Consider the following 20,124-nt stretch of genomic DNA (forward strand, 5'->3'; position numbering starts at 1 on the left):
CACTCAATCCCTATGTTGGAATAAACAGAGGCTGAGACTTGTAACAAGTCACGTGCCATGGACAACTTTACTCACAACTGTCTTCAAGATCAGAACCACAATAACCGATATTTGAGAAAAGAAGGAAGAGAAAAAAAGGTTAGCCAAATAATGTCGATAATTTTATTGATTGATTGAAAGTAGATGGACATGGTGTAAGATGCTCTGCAAAGCTAACTGGATGTAAATCACTATAATAAGCAAACAAACAAAACAAATGCAGAAGCATAGAATTTTTTTCCCCTTCCATTTTCTCTCTTTCAACTATATAAGTATTTGAATTAACCAGATGCTAAATATCTAGACATACCACTTACATGTATTTGCTAGATCTAAGGATAATTATTATTATTGCAACAGAACATCCCCATCCTCATCCTTCTCAAGCTGCCATTTGGAGTGAATGTGCCCTTGACTTCCATATCAAAACGCTTTTTCTGAACAATATTGTGTGTAAATATAACACTGTATGTATATTCTGCATGGTACATAACATTTAGATTATAAATGTCATGACAATCTTTATGATGTCAACACAGACATCACTGCATACAGTCTAAATTTCCTTTACCTGAACCAAGATTCCTATTTTTCACTGAGTACAACAAGAAGATTTACCTTGCCCACGTGCTGATGTTCTTCGAAAGCCATAATCAGTTCTTGTGCCCACTTTATTTTTTCAGGGCTCGGTGAGAACTGTTCCTGGACAACAGCAACTTGATTAGGGTGAATCACCTGCTTACCTATAAAAAGATTAATAACCCCAGAGTCAAGCATTAACCAACAGATGTTCCAGCAAAATGTTCCAATCACTTGAGGCTTTCAAGTGCTGCACAGGCTCTCATGTTTGATTGTTCATTATTTACAGAAATTGGACCTCCTTCATTTTAAAACTGTACAATGAATAGCCTGACTTCTTCCATCCCAGGTGAACTTTAAAAAAGGCACAAAAATATTATCACCCTCAATAACTCTGATGTTTACAAATGTGTCTGACGTTTCAATATTTTTTTGACCAACTGTACAAAAAATGGTATAATAAAAGATGTAACCAGAGTTTCAAAGAATTTAATACCAACTGCACTGTTAAAAGATGTAAACAGTGGAAAATAAAATTCAATGCCAAAGCATAAAGCATGAAGGTAAAGCACTTCCTTCAATTTATAAACAATTATTATTTCAATTCTGCACATGTAGTCAGCCATTACATTTCTATAACATTTTGCATGTATTACTTATTATATTTCAAGGGTGTCTTAAATAAAAATCACAAAAATACTGGATAAAATCCACCAGAAAGTTCTCCTCTATAAGCCTCATTGAAACGAATGAGAGAAACACAAGAACAATATTTGTTCTCAAAAAAACTTCAACAGATACAATTTCCTTCTGGACTGTAGTCTTTATAGTTATGCCCTCCAATCTATCTCATTTTTTAAAAAAAAATCAAAGCAAAGAAATAAATTTAACAAAGCAAATAAATAAACTTGAGAAAAGCACCTTTAAAAAAATTATCCAGTGATCATAGAGATTTTCCTGCTTACAATGTGTTGTGCTCTGTTTGGTTTTTGTAAAATATTGTTTTGTTTCCTTTCATAGAGAGCACAATGTATGTGATAGATTGAAAACTGACTTGTAATGTTTTCACTGTGGCAGTGAGGCTACAAATGAAAAGATATAGAAATGCTTGAAACAATTTTAAAGCCAAATTGCAATATGTGAAAATTTTATTTCTTTTTAATTTTTTTGTTCTAAAGTATGTACTGAGAAGGAACAATATTTCACGTAATGATATTTTATACAATTCTTTCATTGCTGAAGGAGATTAATGACCTTCCATTCTGTTTATTCTAGCTATTCTAATAGTATGACTGGATACCTAACAGGTTTTAAAATTCCCAAACAAAAAAACCCTCATTTTAAAAATAATATACTCCTAGATAAGAAGCATTTTTAAAGAGCAAATAGGCAACAAATTAGAGCTCTTATTCTAAAAGTGTTTTTCTTTTCCACAGAAATGTTTGAATATTATAAAGATCCTCACCTGTTATTGGGCTGTACTAGAATGAATTCTTATAACCACCTGACACTGTTTTTGAGATCTGAAGGGGAAGTAAGGGCTTAGAAAGCACAATAGTGGGTTTGTTTCCATGAAAAATATAGTAGCACAGCAAGCAAGATAAAAATCCAAATTTTTAGTTCTAAATACAAAGAATATTCCAGAAATTTCTGGTTAACAGAAGGTAATTGTGTTATAATAAGTGATATTACTGTACTGGTATGAAAGTCACATACTGTTGGAAATGTGGTCATTTTCATTTCATTTATTTTAAAATCTAAAATAATAATTTGCCATAAGCTCTAACATATTAATACATTCAAAGAGCTTAAACGCCGCATTTCTGTAGCTCATGGTGACTCAGGCAGATACAAATAGAACGATAATAAACCAAAAGATCGAATTAAAAACGGAAAATCATAACCATAACTAACAAGAAATTTTAAAAGCGTATGTCCCTATTTGCCACTATTGTTATGAAAAATGATCTTTAAAAGTATTTTACTCAAACTGGGTTAATTCTTAAAATAACCAAAGCTCTGAAAGTGCAAATGCACTTTCCTTTTAGCAGTCACACACTTGGAAACATACTGCAAGAGGCTTTTTGTGTGTGTATGTGTCTTCAGGTTGCCTGTTGACTTATAGGGGCCTCATGAATTTCATAAGGTTTTTTTTAGGCAAGGAATATTTGGAAGCGGATTTGCAGTTCCTGCTTCTGAAATAAAGCCAACAACGCCTACCATTTGTTAGCAGTCTCTCATCCAAGTACTAACCAGGGCTGACCCTGCTTACCTCCCAAGATCAAATGGGATCTGATCCCTTTAGAGTCTTTAATATATTTTATATTATATTATCATTCATCATGAGTATGTGTAATCTAAGATCCAAATGCTCCCATAAATTAGATATGTAAAAATATTTTAAATGTTTTGAGGACAAATTTCTACAAAGGAATTGCACTGATGAAATGAGTGTAATGTTCTGAAGATGATTCTACCAGAAACCTCATTGCTTTCAATTAAGAGATATTTCAAATTATGCCAATAGAAGCAGGATTTTTTTTATTTGAAATTGTTTTACTTGTAATATTCTAAATTGCTAAAAACAATAACAAAACCCTGGATTTGTGTATATGTAAGTCACTAGGAGACTGAGAAAAGAATTGAGAAACTGCTGCATTGTGAGGAAGGAGTCCTAAAATACTGGAGAATTATTTTTTTAAAGGAAGGCATTTTGCTGGGATGAAAACTTGGGTGAGCATTATACTGACATATATTGTGAGAGTTTTAGCCTTTTTAAAATGACGACATCAGCAAAAGTATAAATACACATTATTTGATTTATGATCCTCTGTTGCCTTTTGTTACACTTCCAACATTCAAACAACTGTATAATGGACCTACATCTCATGGAGAAACAAGGGAAATATTTAAAACCAAACTGTTGTTATTGACAAGCCACAGAGAGGCTGCAGAACTGGAAGGCATTAAAATTTATGACCATGAAAATCCTTTTGGCAATACCGCTTGATATATCATGCTTTAAATCAATACCCGTCAAGTCTTTTATGTAACTCTATGATAGTGTCATTTTTGTCTTCTACAAAAGACTGTAAAAGGACTAGTGTTTCATATTTATATCTAGCTGCTCAGCATGTTGCACTGCCAAAGCTATAATGGGTAAGTCAGTTGTTAAACTGTCATTCTGGGTTTACCACTTTTAGGCGCATAAACATTACCATTGATACTCATTTGGAGAGAGATTCACATTGGCTCTAGAGTTACCTATGTGTTGGCTCTAAGGATGCATCTGCACTACAGAAACTCATGTAGTTTGACACCACTTTAAATGCTGTAGTTTCATCCTATGGAATCCTGAGATTTGTAGCTTTAAAAGGTCTTGAGCCTCCTCTGCCAAAGGGTGCTAGAAACTCACAAAACTACAAGTCTCAGGATTCTGTAAGACTGACCCATGTCAGTTAAAGTGGTGTCAAACAGCATTATTTCTACAGTGCAGATGCACCATGTCAGAGTGAACCCACTGCTATCAATGGGCCTTAAGTTAATCATGACTGTTTGACTCAGAGCTTAAACATATTGGCTCGAAACACCGCTGGCTACCCCCACATGGGCCAGCTTCCCGGTGGTCCAGCAGCGCAGTGTTTACATGCCGCATGCTGCAGGAGTGCTGTAAAACCATGGTGGGGATCGTTTTTGAGGCAGCAAAAAGCTGCATTGGGGGTCACAGAATGCTGCTGCCACGGCCCCAATCCAGCTCTTTCGGGGGCAGCTTCAAACCACCCCTTTGGGGTGGTCTGTTTCACCCCAAGTTCCAGTGATTTCAGTGGGTGTACGCTAAGTCTGGTTCCAACCCAGTGCCCTGATATAAAAGACTATGGAAAACATAGCAGTATTTTGACATAAAATAGAGCCTTAAAAATAACTGGATTTTAAAAAGATGAATGAAAACATGGCTTACATACATTCTAACCTTTTTTTCTTATACTCACTCTCGTGGGAACAAATATTATCTAATAAAGTGGGACTCATGTCTTATGAAACATGCATAGGCTTAAAACAGAAGAAGGATTAGTTCTAGGAACCAGTTGATCATAAACTTTAAACATGCCATATTTGTTATACAATTGGAGTGAGATAGGAGCACACAGAAGGGCATACTGGAAAGATATCACAACCCAGAGAAGTACAGTAATTAATATATTTGGTCATTTAATATAATTCAAATTATCATTTATCATGTATTATACTACTATACTACACTGATTCTCACAATCTTGGAAAAACATATTTCTTTAACCTTCAGGGTAAGAACTTAAGGAGAGATTCATATACACGAATTGGCGCTCTGTGTCCACAGATTCTTTATCCACAGGTTCAGACATCCATGACTTGAAGATATTCAATATATATATAAATTCCAAAAAGTAAACCTTGATTCTACCATTTTATTTAAGGGGTACCATTTTACTATGCCATTGTATATAACAGATCTTGAGCATACACTGATTTTGATATCGATGAGGGGTCCCAGAACCAAATCCCACTATAATATGGGAGCCATTTCACCATGGTGTCTTCCAGTATGGAGATCGTAGTGGGCTCCTTCCTGCAAAAATGTCATTTCCATCAACATATTTATGAATGCCATGAGAAGAAACCATCAGGTAAGTTATTAAAGGATCTGGTAAGATATGAAATGGCTCTGAGTACAGCTTCACACATTAGAAGTGGACATCTGTGTGCACTGCCCTCCTGCTTTTCTGTGTGCTGGCAGTGCAACCTTTGAAAAAGAGGCTGTACTGTATAATAGTTGAAGTTGCACCATGTAATGTGTGAAGAGGACGTTGCACACCTGAGGTGTTTTCCTTGCCCTGAGTTCCCTTTCAGAAATTCCCGGCTAGCACAAACAGCAGAAGCACAAGAGACTGGTGCATTGGCTTGTTGGTGCTTCCAACGATGGCCAGAACTGCTATTGGTTTTATCGCACCCATCAAAGAAAAGAAAATAGGGATGCATTTTTTAAAATTTGAACAAAAGATGTCAGGATCTATAAAACATATCTGATAGGCTAACCCTTCATAGGAACCCTTGAGTGCATCTTTGTTATTTTTTTCAATGTTAGCTTTAATAGTAAGATATTCAAGGGAATATTATAGTAATTATCCAACAAATACTGCAGTGATTTCCCACTGAGGGACCACATCGTCACACAAATAACATGAAGCTTTAGTAACTCCTGAATTAGGCTCAGACTCATCCAAGAATCATCAGTTGTCTGTGTATTCTGAAAACATCTAGTGTAAGCAATTCTGTGTAAAAGGTAACTCCACATAGGAAAGACCAATCTGAACAACACTTTGCTATGCAGAGCTTAGAAAAAGCACCTTTTAAAACTACAGCTCCCAGAATCCCATATCAAGCATGGCCATGCTATGCAGTGGATTTTGGCAGCTGTAGTCCACGGGTATCTTTTCCAACCTCTGGCTTCACCTTAACATTAGTCTCTTCTTGTATTATGTTTACCGTACTGCACAAAATCCTCAGAAGAAAAGGCACTGTCATAATGCATGACTTTCCAACTGGCATTATCACTAACATTGCTTGGAAATGTTCAGTCTGTTCATATATTGTGTTACGCACACCGCAGTATATATGACTGACTGACAGATTTAAAAGATACAAATGTTACTTGAGGTGGACTTCATTTGTGACCAGTACAGGCATTTGGGCTAAGCATTCTCTTCTCTTAGGCAAGGTGGGCTTTTTGGTTTGTTTGTTTTTAAAAATTGACTTAGCAAGAAATGGCTGATTGGTTAATTATCTCAAGGTCCTAATCTGACAGGTCCAGTGGCTAACATGACAACAGATTACAGAAGAATCTTTACAACTGTCCTTGTCTGCCATTACCTTTATTACACTAGACAGATTAAAATTTATGCAAGTGTTTGCTCATTCACTGGACTCCAACATGGTGAAAATGTTGATAACTGTTAAAGGCACAAATCACCAGCCCTCTGTCTCTTTCAATGCATTATTCATGCATAGGTACCATTGAAATGAACGGGAACTGACTGAGCAGAAGCAGGAGCACTTGTCCTACTATCTCCTACGGAGGGCCTAGCCAACGTTTATTCACTTCTTTGTTTTCTTAAAATTATTAACTTGCTTTATATCAAAGACAGAGAGAGGTCTGCACTTTTAGACCTAGAACACTACATGTGATGTTACACTTCTGCCATGTCAAGGTTAAGAAAATTTTTGTTGTGGAACTATGAAATATATCAAAAAGGCAACTCTTCATATGATGTAGAAAGATGCCATCCAATAACTATTTTTAAGTAAACAAACCATTTTAATACCTGTACCTTGGGGTGCCAACATGACCAAAGTTAAAATTTAATTATTTGTGTCCTCAGGGTGGATAATTTGTAGGATTTTTTTGATTCAGACTAATTATAGCTCCACACACTTAAATCAAAGGCCTGTTACAGGCTGCCAAAATAAAGCTGCTTCGGGTCTCTTTGGAGGTATGCTATTTAAATGATGCATGGGTCCTAAGAGTCCGGAGGTCGCGCCAAAGCCACACTCCATTCCTAAGCACTGGAGTGCAGCTTTGGTGCAGCTTCTGGATTCTTAGGATACATGCATCATTTAAACAGCATACCTCCAAAGAGACCCGAAGCAGCTTTATTTTGGCAGTCTGTAACAGGCCAAAGTGACTGAAGAGTAATGAAAACAGGCAGAATACAGATTTAGATGTCCTCAACTGGAGTGGTGGAAGTAGATTTCCCTTGTTTAGTCTTCTCAAAAACAGATCTCCTGCTCCCAAGGAAAAAACAAAGAGGGTTTGGGGGACTCTATTAAATGGGTAAGGTATGGCAAAGTGGAAAGAACTGAACCTCAAAACTGTTGAGAGGCATACTGAAGGAGCAAAGCCCTTCCATCCATAATTCTGAAATGGCTGAATGGCAATTCCTATCCACCTCAGAGATTAGGATTACATGTTAATTATTCCAGGATAGTAAAGGCTGATGACGATACATAAAACATCTTGGGAAACAAACTAGTCTTCCAACACATTTTAATAGACCGGATCTTGGTAGGCATATGATAAGCCACCTAATAGTGATGTAAAAAAAACCTCAAAATGATTTCTTTGCATTTTTTTTCAAGCACAAGCTAATTGCATTACATTTCTGTATCACTCTGCATTATTCCAAAGAGTCTATATAAAAATTTGAATTTATTTTTATGCTCATGAAAATTCATATGCATGTTGTCCACAAATTTTCTGGTTATTTGAATTTCTGCAAACAACTTTTCTAATTCACTGAATGTAGTTAGGAAATTTCCCATAATATTTCATATGGAATTTTCTCTACTATATACATTTTTCTATGCCCTTTCTGATCATAGAATTAGATTATAAAATCTGGAGAAACACAAAAATGGAAGTATTATTTGCATTCTCAACTGCATATTAGTTTGAGAAATTGTAATTTGGTTGGTTTATATTAAAATGCAAACCAAGAAAATTTCACCATGTCCCTAGTACCTAATATTCACCTTATCATTATCATCTGGATTTACTGATTTTGAGATAACTAATGAGTTACAGATAACTATATCTCAATTAACTTTCAGAACTGTATGTAAAAACCTGTTCAGTTTGGTAAGCTATCTGTATTATCTGAAGTATATTATATCACATCCTTAAGTAGTGAGTTAGCATTACTTTACTGTATTTATTCCAACCATAAAGCAAGGAAGGAAGCATAATGTTAATGTTTTTGAAACACAACCAGAACATGTTTTAATTAATCTGAAATAAAAGTTTAGTCTTAGCAATAGCTCCTTATCAAAAAGAAGTAGTGGGATTTAAGACCTAATGTACTTTGTTTTTATTGGTCAAGATCCAGAGAGGTTTGCATATGCTTACAAAGTGCTTCCATATTCACAGGGAGATACAGTGTTTATTTTTTGGTGGCAATCCTATCTGCTTCATGGGGGGAGACCATGTCTCAGAGGTAAAATACCTCTTTGGAATACAGGAGATCCCTTGGCATCTCCAGTTACAAGAATCTGGAAGGTGATGGGAATGGGTGATAGGAAAAGCCACTGCCTAATAAGCTGGCAAGTTGCTTCCAATCTTTAGAGAGTACTGGGGGACTGAACAAATAGCACCTGGGATAAAGCAACTCCTTGTTTCTCAGAGGGCCTCCCAAACCTTGGAGGTTTTTTTCACATGATGCAGGAGGCTTCCACCATGAGCTAAGAGTTGTGCATGTAAATCATGTTGAGATCCAAGTCACTGACTTTGAACCGTATCACTATGAAGAGGACAGATAATTTAAAGCAGTGTCTTAAAAATATTCAAAGTAATTCTTTGTAATAGTGTGAGGTATTTTTTTATTTATTTTCAGAACAGTAGCCATCTTAGTCTGTAGAAATAAAACAAAGGAGTCCTGTATTACATTAAAAACTAACTAAAAATGATTGTTGGCACTTCAGGTAGTTATTTAAGCTTAATTTCTCTAGAAACCAAAGTGTGAATATTTTTGGATTTCAGACTTCTCTCTTTTTATTTGAAATATGCTTCTTACTAGATTAAGAGCAACTAAGATTTCCTCAGCCCTCCCCAACTCCTTACTCCCATTTTAAAACCTTAAATAAGATGTATCACATGCATCTGTGTGTGTGAGCCAAGTAGTAGATTGTTATCATAAAGCTGCAATCTTTGTTATATATCATGTCTCATAGGGGTGCCCGCAAGATCTGGTGCACCAGTCATGGGTGATCCATCTATCTTACAGGGATTGGCTGTAAGAAGCCTGTTTGATCATGCTGTCTTGCCACTACACACAGGTGTCATCAAGAGAACAGGCAATTACTTGGAAACAGGCCAGAATATGGGAAATCAGCTCAAAGAAAAAGGCTGGCTAGAAAATAATAATCATAGCCTAATTTGCATATCAGGTTGTTGTTATAGTAATGGAGGTGTTCTTGTTGTTGTTGTTTTTAAAACATCTCCAGCACCTCATAATATAAGTGCAGACTATCAAGATTTTTGTCTATGGGTTGAAATGAAAATGGACTCATGATTTAGCAAATAGGAGGGAGAATAAATAAAAAAATGTTAAAGATTCTTTATAGTTTTGATGTTTAAAATGCAGTGGCAATGATTCTGTGCATGTATATCCATAGGCCCCTTGGATAGGGTACTGAGCTGTGTTCAAGTTGTAGGGTGTATCTGTTTTGTTCAGCCAAGATTGTGTTTCTTCTGAATGGGAGTAACAAGATGCACCAGGTACTGTACTGGGCCAGGTACTGCTGCCATAATTTATCCTGTACGTTCAGTAATAATAAAAGCGTAACACACTTGGGTGTGACTTGTTGAAAGACTTTTAAGGGTCTAATTTTGTACTTGGAATTTTCCACCTGCCGTTTTACAGGCAAAAGTAATTGTGAAACGTTTTATAGCTCCTGGACTTCTCTGCCCCACCACTAGTAAGTTTAAGCACGTGAACAGGAGTCAGCACTATAAAGCACATCTGTTTTATGAGTCAGGATAAAAGATAATATGTTTTAAATGTTATCTAGAAGTCATACCAGTGAAACCCATTAAGGCACCCTCTCTTGACTGCTTACGGAGTCCCTCTTCATCTTGAAAGTCGATATACACAAGGTCTATGGCCTGCAAGCCAAAAGCCTTTGCTGTCACAACGATTTTTTGTCTAGCATAAAGAATATCATGGGTTTCTTTGCTACTCGTTGAGCCTGAAAAGGAAAAGCAAATCATTGGATAAAATTAGACTTTTCAGCAGATAAAGCTTTGCAACAGAAATGTAGTTAAGATCAGATTAGTTTTCCTTTTGTAAAAGAAGCACAGACACTGAAACATTATATTGCAAAGATTTCTGCAAAATTGTTGTTGCAGACAAAATGTCAATGCTGCTTCTAAAAAATAATACCTCCTCTCTTTCCATCTCTGTTTCTGAAATAGGCAGTTAATTGTTTTCATTAAAACCAAGTTTCCACAGCAGAAAACTATATGAAGAAGCTTTTTTTTCAGTAGGCAATATGGAACACCTGTTTTTATAACCATTTTCAGATGATGATGAGGATGATGATGATTACTACTACTACAACTACAACAAAAATATCATGAATACAGTAAAAATCTACAGTGATGCTCAAATCAAAATAGTTCTATTTCACTGTGACTAACAAGTAATTTTTGTTTGTGTCATAATCTCTCACTTTCATCCTAGTTGGAAGCAAGACCACTTAGTTTCAAATATACTTTCCTCAAATTTACAATTTTAGCCATAGGTACATGTGGAACTTTTAAAAGCTATGAAAGATACTTTCAAATGAACCTAAGGCAAACGTATCACAAAGTTTTCTTGGTAATATTTTTTCAGAGGGGGTTTGCCCTTTCTTTCCTCTGAGTCTGAGAGAATGTGACCTGCCCAAGTGGCTTTCCATGGTCGAGCAGGGATTCGAATCCTTGTCTCCAAAGTCACAAGCCAGTTCTCAAACCACTACATCACACTGGCTCTCAAGGTTTCACTTATTAAAACTAAAACTAAAATGCCCCACCTTAAAATGTTACCTTAAAGGCTGTTTCTTTATTTCATTTAATTTTAGTTTAGATAAAAGGCTTCTTGGGATATGCACTCTCTGGCTAAATTATTGCTGCTGATTTCCTTTTTAATTGCTGATTGATAAACAAAATATGCATAATAGCTGCTACAGTTTTTAAGATTTCAATGGGCAATAATGTCAGTATTCAACTGTCAGTAGGACATGTAGGAGAACACACAAAGAAACGTAGGCCTGTTAAAGTAGGCAGTGAGATGGATACAAAAAATAATGGGTTCCATTTTTAAAAAAGAATAACATAAAGCTACAGATGGATTCAATCCGATGTATTTCGATAAGGCATGATCAAACAGGCTTCTTACACTGTGCAGTAAATGTACTATTAAAATTGTGGTGTGAACATTTAAAAGAGAGAGAGATTCACCTATGCTGGCCCGAAAATCTTCACCTCCAAAGACAACTGCATCCAAATGAAGACCAACTTGGGGTCCCTTCCTCAGAGCTTCTTCACAAACAGACTTTAAATAAAACAAAAATGTGAATGGAAGCATCAGATTGTCCAAAATGATTTTACCAAAAAGAAGCTGATCTTTCAGCTAAATTAATTCTAAGGGCAAGGACTCCCTTGTCAACTATTAAAAATTAAATGACAAGACCGCATTATGTATTTGCACATCATATATGCCAAACCCTTAATCTTACATACAAATATACACAATGAGGCTAACAATGCAATCCTATACATGTCTATAGAGAAGTCCCACTGAATTCAACAGGAGGAACTCCCACATTGGATACAGTGTTTCTGCCTAAAGCAGAAATCACAAATCCCTTTTATACTGCTTGCTGTTAACAACTGGGCTTTCAAATGTAAATATTTCAGAAATACTTGCAATAGTATGCCATGAACTGTTTTTAAAAGTATAAGCTGTATGCAACTTCAGAATGCTGTTTTCATTTCAGTAATATTTCATAATCTGCACAGAATCATTACTGTGATATCTTTGGCATTTTCACATTGCTGATGGAGGATACAGTCACCTAATTGTTGTAGCAAAGGATAGATGTATATTGCATTTCTCCACATTACAGAAAGTACTGTATCTGATACCTCAGGTTTGCTAAATGTATTCATCACCATACTGTAGAAAGGATTGTACAAACATAATTTTTTAAAATAATGTTTTAAAGTAATAAAAGCCTTTTAGCTAACTGCAGCTCTGACAATTTGCAGAATTCCAGCTAACTGTATTTCAGTTTATGAAGCCATTTTTTTTTAAATGATGGCTTCATAAACTGAAATACAGTTAGCTGGAATTCTGCAACTCATCAGTGTTCCAGTTATTTAAGAGGCTTTTGTTTATTATTTTAAAATTAATATGATTGATTTTTGCATGCACATACACTCCCTTTGTGTAAAGGTACTCTATTGCTGTAGCTTGTATAAACCCTATATAAATGAGATACTTGTTGAGGTTTCCTTCTTTACTAACTAGTGTTCAGTAGCTTAAGAAAAAGAATGCTCCCATTAACTGAATAGACTCTTTGCTACATATTCACAGATATAACGAGTAACCCTTTACATGTATTTAGTTATTTAAAATAGTGTAGACCTGCTAGAAAATGCAATATGCATCAACAGAATAGCCACTAGGGTCTCTTGTTCCTTCTAATCAGAAAACTTTTCCAGGAAACATTGGCCAGGCTGTGGGGGCACTCCAGTTGCACTTTCATCCTTGTTGATATCTTTGCTCCCCAGAAATATACAGGCTGGATGCCAAAAGGAGGAGTAGGAGGAGGCCATTAGAATGCATTTGATTAACATCAAGATGTAAGAGGATTGAAGAAAGAACATATTTATAGAGCAGATGATGAAGAAAAAACACCACACACCTTAATGCCAATTTAATCCTATACTGAATATAGAAAAACTCATTTTCCCCACCATGATATGTCTCTATTTGCATGTCTCTCTCTCTGTGTTATTGTTCCTTGGTTTTTTGAAAAAGTGTTTTCACAGTATTCTGCTATGATCCTTGAAACTGCATCTTCGAAAAGAGAAGAGTTGCTAGAACATTCAGCAACAATGCATGTGTTTGGGGTTTTCTATATCTTTTCAAAGCATACTGTATGTGTCTTTTATTGCTTTTCACTAAAACTAAAAAAAAAAGGAACTAACAATAATACAAAGGTAAACTGATGTAGGAGGTAAGACAGAGAAGCAGGATGTGTCCCTGAATATTTTGCCCAATGAATCAATATAAACTACAAAATGAGCACAATATTTAATGTCATTCTAACTTTCCTATACCAGTTACTAAGCCAGGACTTTATACAGGAATGTTAACAAAATTATATTGATGTTTCTTACCTTAAAATTGAGCAAGCCCATTGCTGTCTCCACAAAAGGAATAAAATTCATAGGTTCTACAAGTGTTCGGCCTTTTAAATGGGACATAAATTTCTCTGCAAACTAAGAAGAAGTAAATGGAAAATGATCAAAGTTTTCTTTTAATAAAAACCTAACAACACCTATAAGCTAATATGGCTATCTAAACTTTGCACAGAAGTGAAATACAAACAAACAGAGAAAACAAAGCTCCAAATGCTAATGCCAACCACCTCCTCCCCTGCGGGCTTTGTCAGAGTTCTGCTCTTACAGGCCTATCTTTTAGAAATGTCAGCATTACTGTATATTTTGAAGTGTAAAGGTTTAGTTGCAAAAATATTTGCCTAACACCTATCACCCCGACTTAGTTAGATGCAAATCAGCAGCGTCTTAAAAACAAAGCAGTATTGATATACCTGACATTCTGTTTTGTTTCATGTCTGACACTGACACGTCTGTGAATGTTCCCCTGCTTTCCAAAGTGGCACCCCCATTATTCATTACGGCACTGTTACCCTTTGTTCTGGAGGCCTTTTCTTCATAATTTTTAGCTTACCTAGGAAGGGCCTTAAAAAGGAAGTTTAATTCTTTGAAGACCAAAGCCCTCCAATTTTTTCCATGAGACCAGTTCACAGCTAGCTCTGAGCTGCCGGTGGGGTTGCCCAGATTCCAAAATCTATCATCTGGAAACATACAAAAGCTCTTGTACAGATTTTTTTTCATCACTCCCTTTCAAAAGCGAAAAGGGAGAAAGGGGGGGGGGGAGAGAACCACCTCTGTATATTGTAAATCTATTATGTCTGTCTAGATTTAGTAATGTGTTGGGAGATAAACATATCACAGGTATTCTAAGGAAAATTTTAGTCAATAAAGACAGGGGGAAAACATTCAACCATTTTATATTTAAGGAATATTTAACCATTAATGGATATCAAAGGAAAAGGGAATTTTAATCATCTCTCCATTCAGTCTCAGTTGGGTAAATCATATCTAAGAGATTTGCATAAATATAAACCATCAAAGACTTTTCATCTTCAAAGGGGGTTTCAAGACCCTATAAGCTTTGTACTGTAATCATCGCAGGTCACAACCCTGCAGGAATAAGGCTGCTATGGCAACATAAAAAACTAATGCTTAAGGCTTAGCATAATATTCTGACTAATAGAAAGGAAACTCATTTTAAAAGCTGGCAGCCTATTTACCAGAAGCTGGATTAGAGGTGTTATTTCCCCTTTTAGCTCCCCCCCACTCAACTTCACCCCTCCCCAAAAGAAAGGGAAATCTAATCACTGAAATCTTTAAAAAGCTTCCAACCAATTTGCTGTAACTTTACATTAGGCCAAAATGAAGCACGCCTTATTCCAATGAGAAAATTTGTGCCTTCTCATTTTTTGTGCCTGTGTAGTAGTAGGCTGCATCAGCAGCCAGTGTTGTCTGTCAAATGTTTCTACAGGCTACTAAGCCACAGAATTTAAGGAATTAAGAGAAAACCCACAGCTGAAATGAAATGTTTTGCATAGAGGGCAAAGCAACAGTAAGAGAGACATTTCCAGCTCAGTTGTACATGTGCAAGTAAATCCCAGTGGGGATTTACTTGGGACTTACTCCCAAGTAAGTATGCTCAGAATTACAGCCTTAATCTCATCCAATGAACATGATAATAAAACAAAGCCAACTTGCCATTGCCTAGCCTTGATAATTTTAATAATTTAGCAGGTGTGAATTTATTAATGCCTGAAATGAAATGGCAAATATTTTTGCACGCTAAGTCATTTAAAATCAAACCAACACCCATCTATTATCCAATTTTTATTTTACTTTAATATATTTTTATTTTGGAATTGAAAGGGAGAGTTTTGCATCAGATCTGTCCCACATTACCTATTTATTTATTTATTTATTTATTATTTTTTAAAAATGTTATTAGCACAAAATACAAAAGGCAACTAGTGGAGAAGTTTCAATTAATTTTTTTCAAAAGGAGACGATTAAATGTTTCCGGCCTGGTAAAGTGTTCATTTCAGTGAGAGGGGGCAGAAAAAAAGGAGGAGGGGGAAGAAAACAAAGATCAGGGCGGGGATGAAGGAGCAGCCCTTAGCAAGTCTTTCAATTCCAGTGCACACCCGATAGTGTGTTGGGAAGAATGCCTACTGTTTGGGATTTGTGGGAGAATTGTCCCACGACAAAGGAGTGAGAGTTACGCTTGTTATAGTCCAATATGCCATGCCAGTCAAACAAGTACCCATACTAGGGACAAAAGGAAAGCAGGAGATTCTCACACAAAAGAAACAAGTAAGCCCATCTTTTAGTTGTGCATCAGTCTCCGGGTTTTATGCTTCACATAAATAAAAATGAAGGGGGGAAAAATAAACAGCCAAAAGCTTTCCATTATGCTAGTCATTTTAAAACAAAACCAAAAGTCTTGCCAAACTCATGATGTCCCCATGGCAGATTTTTTAAAAAAAGAAGAATCAATGTAGATAGGTTTTGGCAAGTGAAAATGTTGGTTTAGTTTGAGAAAGGAAAATGCCAGAAAAGCAGAATCGGAGGCCAGGAACGCTGGGGTGTGCTCCTCTTTAGGATGCCTGAAAATCTTCCATTGAGATACTGCATATTTGGCAATACTGGAACATTTAACTCTCTTTCTCTAAATATTCATAACCATAATAGAATTTCAGATGTGTTAGCTTGCAGTCTCAAAATCAGCAGAGAGGCCTGTGGATCTCGCTTTTCAAGGTTCATGCCAGATATAGATTTCTGGAGAATTTATTATGGGAGAGGGACTAAATTGTTATCTGCGTATTATGTTACATAGCTGAACTGACCTTAAATTTTCCAAGTCTTGTCTAAGGAAAATAATGTTTTCATCCACAAACATTTGTTGAACTTAACCAGATCAAATTATTGTTCAGTGTTATCCATAATGATTTGGTGGCACAAAAACACTACAGAGGCTAACAAATGTAACTTTGGTTTACATTTGGATTTGGCAGAGAAGCTTATCGATTTTATCTAGTTTTATTTCTCTTCGTGGACCTTATATACTTTCCCAACCCCCACTTTCCATGAAAACTATGGAACCAACATGACGAAGGATTATGACTTCATTTGGTATTTTTCAGAAATAATGCTATGACTAAATAAAACTTATCGCTCCTGAACAATTGCAACAATTACAGCATAATTAGACCTATTTCAAAGTTTTCTTAAGTCTTTGGACATGCCAACCATTTACATTTCAGGTTTTTATTGGCTGAAAAGTCAGTCATGAAACACAAACACACCTGTCAGCAATTAAAAAGGAAGAAATAGAGAACTGGACAGGAAATAATATCTGTGCTAATTAAAAACACTAGTTAAAAGCTTCCTGTTTGTTCTTCTAGTTGCCCTAAGGAGTGACCTTTTCTTCTTGTCCCCGCCATAATTTTTTCATGTGTTGCTAAAACGTTTCCTCCTTTCACCTATATTTTCAAACAACTTCCAAGGCATGTATTCTATACATTTACATGACAGTCAATAAGGTTCTAGTATAATAAAAAGAGGGGAAGGGGGGCTCACATTGTAACCATATTTTACTTTGTTATAATGATAGTGTTGCTTATTAAAGCAGCATGCCAGACAATAATTGTCTTAAAACTTTAAAAGGCTTCATTTGTGTTTCTGCATGCGGTTCCAGTTTTATGGCTACTATATTCCTTTAAAATATTATTTAAAAGCCTTTAGTGAATTTTTTGCATGTTTCTTGTATTCAATGAGTCATGTTTAGAGTCAAAACTAAATTCCATATTTGCCTAAGTAAGGTTTTGGGACTCATCATGTATCTATTGACAGTCATGCAGATGAAGACAAGGTTGAATTTAGTTGGCACTGTGACTGGAGATACTCTGTATTTAATTTGTACTGTAACTCTGGAAATACTGCCAACATGACTTCTCTATCCTTCTTTAGAAACTAGCTCCTCTTTGGAAACTAGACAAAGGCTTTCATCTAAAACTCAGATAATGGGAAATCCTTACATACTCACCCATCTTACTTCTTCTACACTTTCAACTTTTGGTAGCATTAGGCTTGTAGGAAGAATGCTGGAGTCCAAAATGACCTTCAGATCTTCTTCAGCAAGACCACTTGTTACTGAGTTGATCCTGACACACTTCTCAGTCCGGCCAAATTCAAATTCTTCCAGCGCTTTCACACTTTTCACTCTTGCATCTGCCTAAAGTTGTATTTGTAATGGTGGGGAAGATAAACAAAAATCCAACTCTACTGTCTGTTATGAGCATGTTTTTAAAATGCAAGTTTGGTTGCTGTCTGACTATGGCAACTCTATAAACATAAGCCATTAAGCTCAGTTACCATGTCAGTATTTCAACAGGCATAATTTCTTCAATCTTCATTTTCAAAGTGATAATGGAGTATAGAACATTATCACTTTGTTGGGAATAATTTTCATGGGTCCAGAAAAGCTGTTTCATGCACTTCTGCTTCCACCAACCAGGCTTTCCCCTCCCAGAATTCCTCCAATCACTCCCATCCTGGATTATGTTACTGTGTCCCATCCTGCACAATTCTAGACGGTTCTCTGAACTTCAAGGATAGCTTTTAGGAAGTCAGGATACTTTAGGGAAGGTGAAGCCTCCAAAGCTCTGTTGCAGAAGCACAACATTACTGAATCCACTTGGTTCCCAACCCAGAACTCATGTCCGTCCCCCAACTGTCCTAAACTGACATAGGCAATCTTGATTAATCCCACTTTTTAAAATGTCCCAGTTTTTTCTCTCCTCTGACTTTCTCCCTATGTCTTAATAAAGTTGCTGTGAATTGAGTTCAAAGTACAAAAGTAGTTTGCACTCAATTGACTCAGCAGTGGAGAGAGGAGAAAAAGAGTGGAATCTCATATTTCCTGGAGGCTTAGGCAAAAGCAAGTGGCAGCAGCCTCTCCTAGCTTGTGTTTTCTTCTCATTAATGACATTTGTCCTCTTGACCAGATTCTGATGTTGCCTGGCCACACATACCCTGGTTCTCATCTGTGAAAAGTTCGAGGGTATCAGAGTAACACAGGGGTGGGGAATCTCTGGCCCTGCAGATATTGTTGGACTTTGTTTTCCTTCATTCTTAGACAGCATAGTCCAGGATTACAGGATATATACTCCAATAACATCTGGAGGTCTCCCTCTTAGGAAATTTACACTTCGAGAAATGAGACAGACATTGATAGAAATATCTCCAATAAATAAGGCAGAAAGTTGAAAAAGATTTTCCACAATGAAGAAAATATTTCCTCCAGGGTACTTTCCTATAAATATGAGCAATATCACTGTTGGTATTTATTTATACATTTTGATATTTAACCATTTCTATTATATCCATACATGGAGTTGATACATGGAGTTCTCTCTTTACCATTATTAACCTGAATAGGAAATAGGAAATCTCATAAATTAAAAAAAAATCCCTCAGCAATGCAAAATTATATTAAGAATATGTATACATTTTTTGCTCCTGGTGTAATGAAAACCCCCAAACACATATTTCCAGGGTGACACATATTATATGAAAACATTGAAGAAAAGTGACCATATTGGAACAATATTTGCCTCCTGAAAAACTGAATACTTGACAAACAAAAAGACTTTTTATTGGGCCAGAGACAGAAACCAAAAGCAAGAAAGCATTTGGACTCTGCTTCCTGCCAATTTCAGTTTCAAAACATGAATTCCTTCGACTTGGCAACAGCCCTTAGCAAATTCTTATTGTCAAAATGAACACTTATCAAAAGCAATTTCATCTGTGAAGAGCTTTTATAGGAGTAATAAAAACTTGAAAGCATCTGACTGATGAATGTTTTAAAACCAGGGGTTGAGGGTGGTGCTTAACAGTATTAACAATAAGCAGTCATTTGACTAAAAATATTTATTAAGGAAATAGGCAAACTAAAAGGGAGAGCATTCATATCCAGAGCAAAACTGACCAACAACACAAAACATTAGATTTAAACCAGACGGACATCAATCTGGCCTTGGGAGTCAAGGCAGAAGAGGCTGGAAAATGTGGTCTGTGTTAAATTGTGTGAGGAAACAGTAGCTTAGAGTTGTCAGGACTGATCAGGATAAAGTCTCCAGGACCAGGTTAAGACAGCTGTAGGATGCACTGATTTATGAGATCAATAATTAGGAGAGGTTTAGACAGAAGAAAGCAATGGCCCTCAGCAGTGAGTGTGAAAAGGGGAGAAAGTTAATGACACTCAAAACAAGCATTGGCTTGGAATTTGCACCACCCTTCTATCTCCAAAGACTGCTTTTAATACGTGCCATATAGAGGTGGACTTCCATATAGAATTGGGAGCATTTTTATCACTGTGAGAAGGCTTCATGTGTTTTAAATCTTCACTTGGATTTCCTTTAAACAAGAAAAAAATGACATACTCCCCATAACACCTCCCCCAGACAGTTCCTAAAATCTCATTATGCTATTTGCTTGCATTGAACATGACTTCCTATTTGGCTTAAGAACAG

General features: G+C 36.2%; 1 protein-coding gene across 2 annotated transcripts in view; it reads right to left on the reverse strand.

Annotated features, from left to right (window-relative positions):
- CLYBL (citramalyl-CoA lyase) overlaps positions 1–20,124 on the reverse strand; it is a 260,937-nt gene that overhangs the window by 20,798 nt on the left and 220,015 nt on the right. For both annotated transcript variants that reach the window (XM_042460092.1, XM_042460093.1), the window contains exons 3-7: positions 17,637–17,825; positions 13,595–13,696; positions 11,648–11,741; positions 10,228–10,395; positions 658–782 (exon numbers count right to left, since the gene is read on the reverse strand). In XM_042460092.1, the coding sequence (XP_042316026.1) occupies positions 658–782; positions 10,228–10,395; positions 11,648–11,741; positions 13,595–13,696; positions 17,637–17,825 (678 nt within the window). The remainder of the gene's footprint in view (positions 1–657; positions 783–10,227; positions 10,396–11,647; positions 11,742–13,594; positions 13,697–17,636; positions 17,826–20,124) is intronic.

This window comes from Sceloporus undulatus, chromosome 3 (assembly GCF_019175285.1).
Source record: "Sceloporus undulatus isolate JIND9_A2432 ecotype Alabama chromosome 3, SceUnd_v1.1, whole genome shotgun sequence".
In the NCBI taxonomy this organism is placed as follows: domain Eukaryota; kingdom Metazoa; phylum Chordata; class Lepidosauria; order Squamata; family Phrynosomatidae; genus Sceloporus; species Sceloporus undulatus.